Below are 13,611 nucleotides of genomic sequence, written 5' to 3'. Positions count from 1 at the left end.
GACATCTTGTGGTCGACTCAGCGTTGGTCCTCCATATCACGTAGTCAATAAATGTACCTAAATGATTTGCATAATGCACATGAATGCATATAAATAGGAATATCACAAACCTGAATAATGCTACACGACAGCGAATTAAACACCTAGCGGCGAGGCGTTGTACCATTTCATACGAAAACACTAGTTATCGACATACGACTAAACACAATAATCACAAACTAATAAAATATACATACTAACTACAGCACTCGCGTTTCGCCTGTTTAATCATATCTAATTCTATTATCAAGCAAGAATAAATTATAAACACACACTATCATCCTTAGTTACAACATATCATCGGAAGTCTTTACCATTATTGAAAGCCGAAGTCTTAAAATCAGCATATGAACAATCTAATTACCCTTTTAAATCATATTTCTCAATTATCTTGAATTCCACGCTAATTAAATAGGTGGATGCCATTCACTGTTAATTACTCGAGGTAATTTGTTTATTCTTCATGACATCGAACTAAACACCAAACCTAGAATAAGCTGACTAATTAAGCAGGACATCGACTACATCAATTAACCAAATCGACATAATAACACTAGAAATCTATTAACTAGTCGATAGAAATACTAAACCTATCTTTTACGTCATCAGCTCGGCCGAATATCACATAAATTAATCTACCTTTCGCATTACTAACTTCATCATACTTCACATATATTTAACACTACCACAACGCGCCTGCGCTAGACACGAGGGTTATTACGATTAATATATCTATTCAATCCATCGACTCAATCGATTAATAAAAAATAGCGAACTAGAGAACGGTTACCGATTTAATTAGAATTCCAAGCAAACGTTGATGATTCTTATTCATGCCTTTTGCCGAGCACCCGGCAAACACCACATGGGATTTGTTGCTTTATCCAAACTCTCGGGATTTTTCGACGACGCAAGGGATGTCGACGAGTTGGAGGCCTCCAAGGTCGAGCACGACAGAGGGCTTCAGAGCTCAACGCAAGTGGCGCGCAATTGGAAGATAGATCGTCGGGATCGACAGGCACGTCGGGGAAGCGGCTTGGATCGACGATGAAGAATAAGGGGGCTGTAGGCTTCGGCTTCAGCACCAAATCTCCTTCCAAAATTATAATCGGCTCGAACTTCACAAGGAAAATGATGAGACCCTGGTTCAGGCTTTACGACGATCAGCTGGCAGGCGATGTACTATAGCTTTCGTTCCTTAATCCTCTATCAGCTGTGACTCCTTTTCCAATCATCACATACACAGGAGAGCAGCTCAAGCACCATGGCAAAGTGACGGATCGACGAAGTTGCTGCTCACGGCATGGCGTCGAAGGACGGCAACGTTGCACCAACTAGCAACAACAGACGATGTTGTGCCAACGGCAGAGCAGAAAACGACACTGGCAGGGAGCGCGTGCCACGCGCGGCTGGAGAAGCCAAGCGCCATGGCCAGGGCGAGTTCGAACACCAGCGCATGCAGCGTCTTCATCGCGTCCATCGCGCGCGCGTCACGGACAACAGCGAAAAGCTCGGCCATGGGAAGGGAGAGGAAGGAGCCGAGCGAGCAGGAAGCCTGCGCGCGTGTGGGGGCTGGGGGGAGATGGGGCGAGCTGCAGCCCGCGGCCATGAGAACGGCGAGCGACCGAGCAGAGGAAGGGGCCAAGCTAGAGCACCACGGTCTGCTGTGCAGCCATGGAGATGAGGGAGGATCTCGGCGAACTCGATGCCGCGCGCCGGCCTGGGAGCAGCAACCGGCCAAGGAAGAAGGGGCTGGGGGGGCCGTGGCGCTCGGAGCTGGGCACACGGCGACCATTGCTGGGATGCGCAGAGAGCAGGGGGGCGTCGAGCAAGCTGCAGCAGGGATCTCGGCAAGACGCGGCCATGGAGGAGAGAGAGAGAGAGAAAAGCAGGGGGCGCCGCGAGCTGGGAAACAGGGAGGAAGCTGGGGCCAGGGCGCAACGCAGGAGGGGCGAGCCAGGGAGCTCCAGCCGGGCGCGGCAGAGAGGAATGTAGAGGGAGAAGCGCGGCGTGCTAGGGAAGAAGACGCGAGGGAGAGGGAGGAATCCAGGGCGCGCGCGCACGGAGCATGGCTGGGCGCAGAGAGGCGCGCGCTGGAGATAAGGCCGCTGGCCGTCGCGCGATGAGAAAAGATCAGGGAGAACGGCAGCCAGGAGATAAGCAAGGCACAAGGAAAAATCTGGAGAAAGAGAGATAGCGACGGGAGGAGAAAAAAAACTCCATGAGATGATGATGAAGGCTACACGGTGACTAAAAAATCCCCAGACGGCTGACATATTTTTCTCCTTTTTATTTTTTTATTTCTCTTTTCATTTCTTCTTTTTTTTATAAAGAGAATTGAAGATATTTGGAATTAAGGGTTTTAGCGATGCATATTGAGTCGAATCAAACGAGATCGATAACAATATTTGGACACGATTTGATTTGGCGAATACACTGAAGTCGGATGAATCCGTACCGTTAATTCACTTCTGAAGATTTAGATTGAGGCGAGAAACAAATGGACCGAACCAAAATGATATTGACTTCGGTAATTTAGACTGTATTTAGTCCCGTCTAATTTTTATGATCCTGACCATCTATCAATTAGTTGATTTGACGCCAAAGATAACTTGCTGAGAGGAACGATTCACTTAATCAGCTGGCGCATCGTTCTGTTCGGACAGCGCGGGGCTCCAAATTTTACATAAAATCAGAAGTTTTCTGATTTTCGCATTCACTTACGCGCGTGATCCGAACAGTTCAAAATTCGCCAGCAAACGAAGATTCGATAATCCAAAAGTTTCTCGAACCCTTTTTAATTGCGTAGATTATCGAAATGAAAACGACACCAAACTCGAACTTTTGTGAGATGATTAAATTCCAAGCTAAATGAGATTTCTCGAATAATCTTGGTAATCGGAGACGGGGCTAATATCGAAATCGTTATTCACCCTGGCCTTTCTTACTTACGTCCATAATCGTTGTTTAACGGGAGATAACACCTGGGGTGTTACAGAGGTGACCTCCCTCGATTAAGGGTTGCACTCAACCCCTCTCAAGTGATCCAAAAATCAAACTTGAGTACCACAGTCTTCTTCCTTATATCACGTATTCCCTTTGTGAGGAATCTTCACAAGTTGGAGTCTCTCACACCTTACACAAATGATCTCGATCAAGCACAAGAGTAACTGGGAGTAGCAACACACACAAGAGAACAAATCGTAGCAACACATGCACATGAGTCAAGAAAAGAGCACAAGAAACAACACAGTGGAGTTACAGCTCAAACACGTGCTCAAATCTCTATCTAGCAAAGTGGTAGTGTGGTCGTGATGTCTCGGTGTTGTAGAATGTTCAAAGAATGCTTGGTGTACTGCTCCATGTGCCCAGGGGGTCCTTTTATAGCCCTAAGGGCCAAAGGAGTCGTTTGTTCTTCAATTGGAAGACACTGGTTGCCTTCTGTTCGTGGGTGCACCGGACAGTGAATAGTCATCGATTGCTTTCCTTCTTTGGCGAAGCCGACCATTGCTAGTCGTTGGTCCCATGATACACCAGACAGTTTGGTGCGTCCTGATGACCGTTGGCTCAACAGACGTGGCATCCACTAGTCGCACGGCCGATCGTTGGCTAGGCACGTGGCTGGCATAATGAACAGTTCGGTGCACATCGAACAATCCGGTAAATTATAGCATCAGCGCCTCGGCGAATTCTTGAGAGCGGCATGTTCATAGGCTCAGCCAGTGGCACACTGGACAGTCCGGTGCAGCGCAGGCTGATGCAAGTTTGGCCAACCTTTGCCAAACTTCTCCGTTCTAATTTGTCTTTACTAGTGAAGTTTACTAGCACTTAGATGAACATTGTTAGTAACAAAAACAATTTAATAAGTGCTAGATTCATAACTTTGTTTCTCCATGTCAATAGGATTTGCAATATACTCATACATTTCTCAATTTGTTTTTCTTTATACATGTGCTCACACTCAAAGTTGGCATGTTATCTCAAAGTAATGTGTTGGTCACTTAATCACCAAAACAATTAGAAATGGCTTAATAGAACATTTCCTTTTCAAGCCCCCAGCGAGCCTCACCAAGACCTATCAGAGCTCCCCAGCCTCTTCCCGAGAACGCTACCACGCTAGGAGCTTCGTTCACCGCTACTAGCCGTTCCCAGTCCACCTATGTGCGTGGACCAGCCAAGTCCGACCACCTCTAGCTGATCACCACTGCCAACAAGCTCACCGGACCTCCCCGCATGTCCCTGACCGCTTCCTCGAATCGCTAATGCTTGTAAACCACAATTTCTCGCCGTTGATCTATCCTATTTTGTTCCAGTGAGGTGGAGCGTGGGTTAATTAAGGGGGAAAGAAACCCAAGGGTAATTTGTGAAGTCAGTGACTCATGGAATAGTGTTCCAAGGGCATGGTTTAAATGATTCGGTTAGAAACTAGCTCAAGGCCCCCGATGTGAACCTGTTTTCCCTTTTTCTTTTTCTATTCCTATTGGTCACTTATTTTCAATTGTTGTATGGCATAAAAAAAGGCAACACAAAATTGAGAAACAAGAACCTTCATCCTTAAGGTAATACACCTTCGACGTAACAGCTCGAGGACGAAGCTTCCAATCTATAACAAAAGACAAAGTTGTTGTGTACTTGGTTTCAATTCTCTGAAGGTACTCAACCACACATGTTGATAGATTTACTTTCAGCAATGTAATGTTACATGCTTGCAATGTCTCACCCACGTCCAGGTAAGCAGGTAAAGTTACCATAATGGGCTACCCTGTGGTTAAGGTGTGGCAGCGACTCCTATGGTGGCCAGGGAGGCTTAATGGTGATGTCAGTCTCCATATAACAATATATGGATTATCTCTTCTTGTATTATTATTCTAATGTAAATGTTGCATCATTGGGATGGGCTGCGATGAAATTTTCTACAGATATGCTAACATCGAAAACTTATGTAGTCACTCACAATTCGTTGTATACCGAAAGAGTATATAAGTATGCCATCGACATAGAACATAATAGCCACTTAGGTTGGCAAGATGTGTGAGGGTGAATAAAAATCGAATTGTGCATCATGTTTAATTCACTTGTTAATTACCTTCTCCTATAAAAGCAAGTTTGGGCTAAGTGGTTTCAAACCTATTCTTGCTAGCCTTAATAACTCTTATTACCCATCTGACCTTAACTCTCTTATCCTCAGGATGGCACGCACCAAGATCACTCCCCGCAAAGTCAATTGGGCCTAATGGAGTTCCCAGGCATCAACTGGCTGCACGGTACCAAGGTGCTAGCAGTAGCAGGAGTATTTCACGGGCTGAAGTGGATCAGCTGAGTTAGCCTAGGCTACTAGAGATAGAGCTTGAGACACCATCCGCATTGGCGAGCTCCAGGCAGAGTTGGAACGTTTGAAGCAACAGTGGAATATGAACGCATCATGGAGTGGATCAGTGGATGGCACCGTCAAGGAGTGAATCCTGGTCCAGGGAGGAGGTGGCAAGAGCCCACACACTCATGAGCTACTCTTTCATATAACAGATCTACAACAGTATAACAATGCGCTACATGAGGAGCTTCATGAGTTGCAGAATCAACTGCACCCCTACAACAGGTAGAGATGGAGGCCGGTGTGGTTTTAGCTGATGGTGGAGATCCCGATGAAGATCAGGAGGATGAGGAAGCTCCACCACTAGTTCCTTTAGTTGGCCATAACCTTGAGGATAGTGATGGATATGAGGTTATGACTGATAGAGAAGATTAGAAAGTTCAAGGAGTTACTGTAGTTTTTCTTATCTGAAGAACCCAGAGGGATGGGGAGTGCGTTAGACACGAACTTGTAATAAATAAAGAACTTTGTGTATGTTTTGTATTATGTAAAGTACTAGTTCTGCAATAATAAATTGTGGTTTGTGTATAATCAGACACCATCCAAAACTCGAGCTACTGATAGGGTAGGATCCTCTTAGGGTGGGGGAGATAATGTCCCAAATCCACCGTGTTTGAACCAGAAATGAGCAAGCGGACGGTCCGACCCTGAGGCCGGACGGTCCGCGGTCCGGACGGTCCGCGCCTGTGGGCCGGACGGTCCGCGCGTGCGCAGAACAGATTAGGGTTCCGAGTTTTGTGCTACGGTTGTTAGCTATATTCGCGGGATTAGCTCGGAATCAGTTGTGTAAAGGGTCCAGCCCCCCTCCTCTATAAATAGAGAGGTCTACGGCCGATTTGTAATCATCATCAATCGAATCAATACAACCTCTATTTCGCATTTTATCCTAGGAGTAGTTCTAGTCTAGTTTAGGTTTAGCTATCCAATCCCCAAATTCTTCGTCTCTCTTCGGCTCTACGTCGATTAGAGGAGTCTAGGTCGGCCGGCCCGAGCCTAGACACCACCTAGGATCTCTCCTCCCCGACGGGGTCCCTCCTGGGAGCGAGATCCAGGCGCCGCCGGCGACTTCTGCCGCCTCTGCGTACGCGCGGACTGTCCGGCCCCAGGGCGCGGACCGTCCGGCTGTCAGGCAGAGAAGCCCTAGCCGCGCACCAGGCCGCGGACCGTCCGGCCTCAGGCCGCGGACAGTCCGCCCCTGCGCAGAGAGTACCACCGCGCCTCGCACCAGGCCGCGGACCGTCCGCCCCTGTGCAGAGGGCACCGCCACGGTTCTTGTTGAGTGTTTGACGCTCCGAAAAGGCGTCAACATACTTTTTGGCGACTCCACTGGGGAAGACATATCTAAGCTCATCAAATCGGCCCTCAATGGCCGGTTCAAGGGATAGCTCTGATAGTTCTCCAAGCAACATCATAGAGCCGACTTGGGAAACCTTGCCGGCTGACGAGCAGCTCCAGTTCGAGGAGCACAAGGAGCGGATGATCCAGGAGGCGAAAGCAAAGTTCTTGGCCAACTTCAAAGTGGACAGGAACAACAAGGTCGTCCGACATCGAGCGACGGATCTGGCTTCGCTCCAACCCACGCCAGATATCTCCAATGTAAGTAATACCAACGATCTGCAATCTCTTAGAAATTATGTAGAAGATCAGCGTGAACAAATGCAGAACATCATAGGGGGTATGCATAGCGATCTTAAGAGACTAGTGCGTGCATTTGATAAATCTAGTATCACAAATTTTCCTTCGCACGAGGTTGAGTTAGGAGGTAACACGCGTAACACATCGGCTACAGGTTGTCACGACCAGTCAGAACCCCTTTATGGGATGCCGATTGACACATACCCTGAGCAACCGCAAATCGGCAGCAAATCAGCCGATCTGCACATACCCGGACCGTCCGCACGTGAGCGCGGACCGTCCGGACCAACAACAGTCGGGCCGATTTTTAATGAGTTACCTAGATATGCGCCCGAACCTCCACACACGACACAGAATCTAAACTACCCAGTCGGACCGTCCGCGTACAACAACGGACGGTCCGCACATAATCACGGACGATCCGGGCCAATGTCCGGACAGTCCACACATGACCTTTTTGAGGAGGATTGTTACCGGAATCCTCACCCGTCCCAGCAGCACTTCCCATCGCACTATACAATGCATCAACCCATTAATTCAAGATCCAGAGCCCAGGAAAGCTTTCCGGCCCCACCCAGGAGGCCGGAAAGAAACGATCAAACCTATGACCCATATAGGGCAAATGAAAATGCACCACGTAACTCAAACCAATGGGGGGAAAGACAACATGCTAATATCCAGCCAACCCCACCTATGTTTGACCAGAGAGTCGGTGGTCTCGCACCGGCTGCCATTGATATAGTAAGGGAAGAAATAGCCGGGGCATTCCGAGATAAGCTCGGAGTAAGCATGGTCCCTGGGGGGCAATCATATCGGAAACCTTATGACAGCCGATTTGATCACCACCCATACCCACAGGGAACCAGGATACCCGAATTCGCAAAATTTTCGGGTGATCAAGGGAAAAACACACGCGAACATATAGGCCAGTTCTTAGCACAATTGGGAGAATTGGCCGACACAGAGACATTTCGCGTACGTTTATTTTCATTGTCGCTAACAGGAACCGCGTTTGCATGGTATGCCACTTTACCTCCTAATTCCATTTCATCATGGGGGAATCTAGAACAAAAATTTCATGATCATTTTTTCTCCGGTGACTATGAGTTGGATTTGGTAGATTTAGTGTCGTTGCGACAGACAAAAGATGAATCGGTTAATGATTACATCCGGAGATTCCGAGATACAAGAAACCGATGCTTTCAAATTCATTTAGCAGAGAAACATCTAGTAGGATTAGCCTTTAATGGTCTGCGATATTATTTAAAAGAAAGATTAGAAGGCATCCAATTCTTTACACTAGCACAATTACACCAGAGAGCTTTGGCTTGTGAAAGCCGAAGCAAAGAAACTGCTAAAACAATTCGTCACAACGTACATGTAGTAGAATGCGACCAAAGTAGCTCAGAAGACGAATCAGCAGAGGTGTATGCTGCTGAAATGGTTTGGCCAAAGCAGGCCAAATCTTCGGCTTGTGCCTCCTTACAGCCGGTTCAAAAGAAACGGCAAGAGGAGGTTAAGTTTACATTTAATGTTGGTAAGTGTGATAGAATATTTGATGAATTACTTAAAAATGGCAACATTAAAATAAATCACAATGTTCCATCCGCCGACGAGCTAAAACGTCGTGCATATTGCAAGTGGCATAACTCATTTTCTCATGCCACTAATGATTGTAATGTATTCCGTCGACAGATTCAATCGGCCATTAACGAAGGACGATTGAAATTTCAGGAAATGCAGGTGGATACAGAGCCCTTTCCGATGAACATGATTGACTTCGAGGGCAAGAAAGTCCTAGTTCGGCCAAACACAGCCGATAAAGACAAAGGCAAAGAGACAATCATCGGCAATGCTAAAGAGGCCGATGGGGATCGTAAAGTTTCTTGCAGGAAAGTGGTGGCCGAGAAGACTCCCGATGGAGGGGAGACCCTAAAGGTGACCATCACAGCCTCCAGTACTGGGGGGCAAGCGCAGACAGGGAGACAGATGCAGGAGCCCGTGCTGCGTATCCCGGATGGTCCGGCACGTAGGCGCGGACGGTCCGGGACCCCACCGGACGGTCCGGAGAGCTCCGGCGGACGGTCCGGCCGTACTCAGGATTCACAACGTCCACATACTTTCAAACCACGACGACCAGAGATAGGTACGTGGAAAACAAATACATTCAAAGCAGCTGGTCGGTTGGTTAAAGTCGGCCCAACTTTTGATCAATTATTGTCTAAATACGTAAAAAAGAAGGCCAGCCCCAGTGACCGGCCAGCAAAGCGACCCCGCTCACCCATTCATGAGCATTAGGTCAGGCCGATTGGACCACCCCACCAATCAGAAGAAATGAAAGGTCATACTGTACAAGTGAGACCTAACGTACCTGCATGGACACCTCCACCTCCATATCCACCTATGCCATATCCATACACATATTTACCTCCGCCATATGTCCCAAATCAAATGTGGGGCATGCCACCATATCCATTTGGGATGCCACAGTACCCCGCCTGGGGGGCACCCCAAACATCTGTTTTTGACAGGTTGACGCCACCAGTACAAGACCGATTGAGCACTGCTCAATCCGGTCACCAGGCACAAACCCAACAGGATTGCCGGACTACTTGGCCTTCCAGGCCGACCAATCCGGCAGGGGGGCATATGCCTGTAGCAACTCAAAGAACAACAAAAAAGGACATCATCAAAATAGGCACTGCAGATGTTGTCATACAGGGAGACAATAAAGGGCCGATGATTTTCGGCGAATCGGCCAACACAACCGAAAAGGATACGGCTACCATCAAAACAGCCGATCCAAAATACTCCATGCCTCGATGGTGCCCAGCGGGATTGACACGATCCCAAAAGAGAAAATTACAGCGCCTAAGAGCAAAGGAGAGCCAGGAGAAGGAGGCGGAAAAGACATTTAATGACACACATCCACTATACCCGCCACCACAAAAGAAATGGAGACCGAAGGCCGTTGAGAAAAAACAAACGGCCACAAAAATAGAAAGTCAACCTGCACCAGGCGCGGACCGTCCGGCCCCCGCGCACGGACCGTCCGCCGTTCACCAGGAAGCCTCTGGACAACCTGCACCAGGCGCGGACCGTCCGGCCCCCGCGTGCGGACCGTCCGCCGTTCACCAGGAAGCCTCCAACGACACGACAACATCAATGGAAGAGGACGACCTGCTGGGAGAAGACCTGGTCGACTACGAGGCTTCTCCAGAACGCCCAGGTATGGATGTAAATATTATTACATTTTCTGCCGATTGTACTATTATCGGCGACGATGAACCTGTTGTTGCCCAGTTTGATTTTGGTCCTAAAGAAGCCGCCTTTACTAAACCAAAAGAATCGGTAAATCATTTAAAGCCGCTCTTCGTGCGCGGCCACATTGATGGGATACCGATTGCTAAGATGTTGGTAGATGGAGGGGCGGCTGTAAATCTGATGCCTTATTCATTATACAGAAAATTAGGTAAACAAGATGACGAACTTGTCAAGACCAACATGACCCTCAGCGGTGTTGGAACTGATAGTTCGATCAAAGCCAGGGGAGTCACGTCCGTTGAATTAACCATCGGGACTAAGACCCTTGCTGCTGCATTCTTCGTCGCTGATGTAGAAGGAAATTACAGTTTAATCCTAGGCAGAGATTGGATTCACGTCAATCAATGTATACCTTCTACATTACATCAAATGCTGATACAATGGGTAGGCGATGACATAGAACAAGTACATGCTGATGTATCGGCCTGCATCGCTGTGGCCGATGCCCCTGTACTCTGGACTTATGAGACTGCTACATGTCTCACAGGAGTAGACTTTTCTGATTATCAATTCATAAGTATAGATAAGAAAGGTTTCATTCCTGTAATGCTAGAGCCGATGGAGAATCGGCTAAATCCTAAATAAAGTTAAATGATGAATACACACAAAGTTCATGAGTCTTTGGTCACGGACAGTTCGGCCGCCAAGGCCGGATGGTCTGGTCTTTCACAAAAGAGTTCGGACTTTAAGACCGAACATCTACCACAGCGAAAAGACAGTATTACGGATGATCCGGTCCCCGAGACCGGAAAGTCCGCCATCACACAAGGATCATCTGATTCCTCTGTGGGGGACATGATAGAGGAATTCAGAGATCTTGATAAACTAGGACAGGGGTTTACATCGGCCGATCCTTTGGAGGAGATTGACATAGGAGATGGTAAAACTCCAAGGCCGACTTTTGTAAACAAGACCCTGGAGACCGATTCTAGAAATGAGATGATCGGTCTATTGAAGGAATATTCAGATTGCTTTGCTTGGAATTATACTGAGATGCCTGGATTAAGCCGAGAGATCGTAGAGCATCGGCTGCCTATTAAATCTGGTTTCAGACCTTTCAAGCAAAGAGCTAGAACATTTCGTCTGGATCTTCTCCCACGCATCAAGGACGAAATCCACCGGCTGCTAGAAGCTGATTTTATCAGACCTTGCAGATACGCAGAGTGGGTCTCCAATATTGTGCCGGTGGAGAAGAAGGAGACAGGTAAACTTAGAGTATGCATTGATTTTCGCAATTTAAATAGAGCAACTCCTAAAGACGAATATCCCATGCCCATAGCCGACACATTAATCAATAATGCATCAGGAAATAGAATTATTAGCTTCCTTGATGGTAATGCCGGATATAATCAGATTTTCATGGCCGAAGAAGATGCGTCTAAAACGACCTTTATATGTCCAGGCTTCATTGGTTTATTTGAGTGGGTTGTCATGACATTTGGTCTGAAAAATGCTGGTGCTACTTATCAGAGGGCTATGAATTTGATCTTCCATGAATTGTTAGGAAACACTGTGGAAGTTTACATTGATGATATTGTAGTCAAATCGGCTGAGTTTAGTTCTCATATAGCTGATTTGCGCAAGGCCTTTGATAAAATGCGTCAGTATGGTTTGAAAATGAACCCACGTAAATGTGCTTTTGGAGTGTCGGCTGGTAAGTTTTTAGGATTTGTCATACATGAACATGGTATAGAGATAGACCCTGACCGAATCAAGTCTATTCGGAATGTGGGGCCTCCGACCTGTAAAGTCGAGGTACAGAGGTTCCTCGGCAAGGTGAATTATTTACGAAGGTTTATTTCTAACCTAGCTGGGAAGATTGATGCGTTTACCCCTATTCTTCGGCTTAAGAATGATGCCGAATTCGCTTGGGGGGCAGAACAGCAAGAAGCATTTGATCTCATCAAAAAATACTTATCTTCGGCTCTCGTATTAAAAGCACCACAAGCAGGAGTGCCATTTCGATTATACATTGCAGCTGAGGATAAGGTCATTGGGGCTGTTCTGACACAAGAAACTGAGGAGAAGGAGCATGTGGTGGCATATCTAAGCCGAAGGTTGGTGGATGCTGAAACAAGGTACACTTTTATTGAAAAGTTATGCTTATGCTTGTTTTACGCATGCACCAAATGTAGATGTTATTTACTGTCTAGTCATTGCACTGTTTCTGGTCAAGCCGATGTGATCAAATACATGTTGCGTAACCCAATTATGAGTGGTAGAATTGGTAAGTGGGCTTATGCACTAATAGAATATGACTTGGCCTATGAACCATTGAAATCTATGAAAGGCCAAGTCGTAGCGGATTTCATTGTAGAACATCGGGTTAATGATGTTTATGAGCTAGACATGTCATACATCACTATTACTCCTTGGACTTTATATTTTGATGGATCGGTTTGCAATGAAGGGCAAGGAATTGGCATTGTACTTGTTTCACCAAGTAATGTCTCCTTTGACTTCTCTAGCCGATTGAAAACTTATTGCACTAATAATCAAGCTGAATATGAGGCCCTTCTATTCGGCTTAGAACTCTTAAATGGTATGGGAGTAAAACATGTAAAGGTATTTGGTGATTCTCAGCTGGTTGTCCAACAAGTGTTAGAAGAATATCAATGTTTTGATGGTACTCTAAATAGTTACCTTGAGAAATGTTGGAGCATAATCCATTCATTTGACGAATTCAGTATTCGGCATATCTCTAGAGTTGAGAATCATAGAGCTAATGATTTGGCACAAGATGCATCAGGTTATCGGATAAACAGAGGGAAGTTTCACAAAACTGAAAATCTGATAACTAGTGCAAAGCCAAATTCCCAGGTCGCGGACTGTCCGCGTGATGACGCCGGACCGTCCGGGGTTACCAGAAATGTTCTTTTCATCAATTCGGCTGACAATGAAGCCGATGCAAGTGATTGGAGGACACCTATACTTAATTATTTACGAAATCCCAATATCAGGACAGATAAGAACATTCGGCGAACAGCTTTCAAGTATATTTTGATGAGCGATGAACTTTACCGCCGAACAGTCAATGACATCCTGCTTAAGTGCTTGGGCCCAGACGATGCTATATTAGCCATGGCCGAAGTACATGAGGGAATTTGTGGTACTCATCAATCAGCTCCAAAGATGAAATGGTTGTTGCGAAGGTCTGGTTTTTATTGGCCTAGTATGATAGCTGATTGTTTCAAGTACTACAAGGGTTGCCAAGTGTGTCAAAAATTCGGCGACCTACAGTT

The 13,611-nt window shown here is 46.7% G+C and overlaps 1 protein-coding gene across 1 annotated transcript; it reads left to right on the top strand.

The window, feature by feature from the left end:
* Window positions 1-661: 661 nt before the first annotated feature.
* On the top strand, window positions 662-2,216 carry LOC100384097 (uncharacterized). Its single transcript, NM_001367253.1, has one exon. The coding sequence runs from the start codon at window positions 1,467-1,469 to the stop codon at window positions 2,163-2,165; it is 699 nt and encodes a 232-aa protein (NP_001354182.1). The 5' UTR covers window positions 662-1,466; the 3' UTR covers window positions 2,166-2,216.
* The last annotated feature ends 11,395 nt before the right edge of the window (window positions 2,217-13,611 follow it).

This window comes from Zea mays, chromosome 4 (genome assembly GCF_902167145.1).
Source record: "Zea mays cultivar B73 chromosome 4, Zm-B73-REFERENCE-NAM-5.0, whole genome shotgun sequence".
NCBI lineage: Eukaryota > Viridiplantae > Streptophyta > Magnoliopsida > Poales > Poaceae > Zea > Zea mays.
This window is presented reverse-complemented; position numbering and strand designations above follow the sequence as displayed.

What these genes read in the sequence shown, in the direction of transcription:
- LOC100384097 (NM_001367253.1), top strand. Translation starts at nt 1,467, where the DNA reads ATGGCCAGGGCGAGTTCGAACACCAGCGCATGCAGCGTCTTCATCGCG.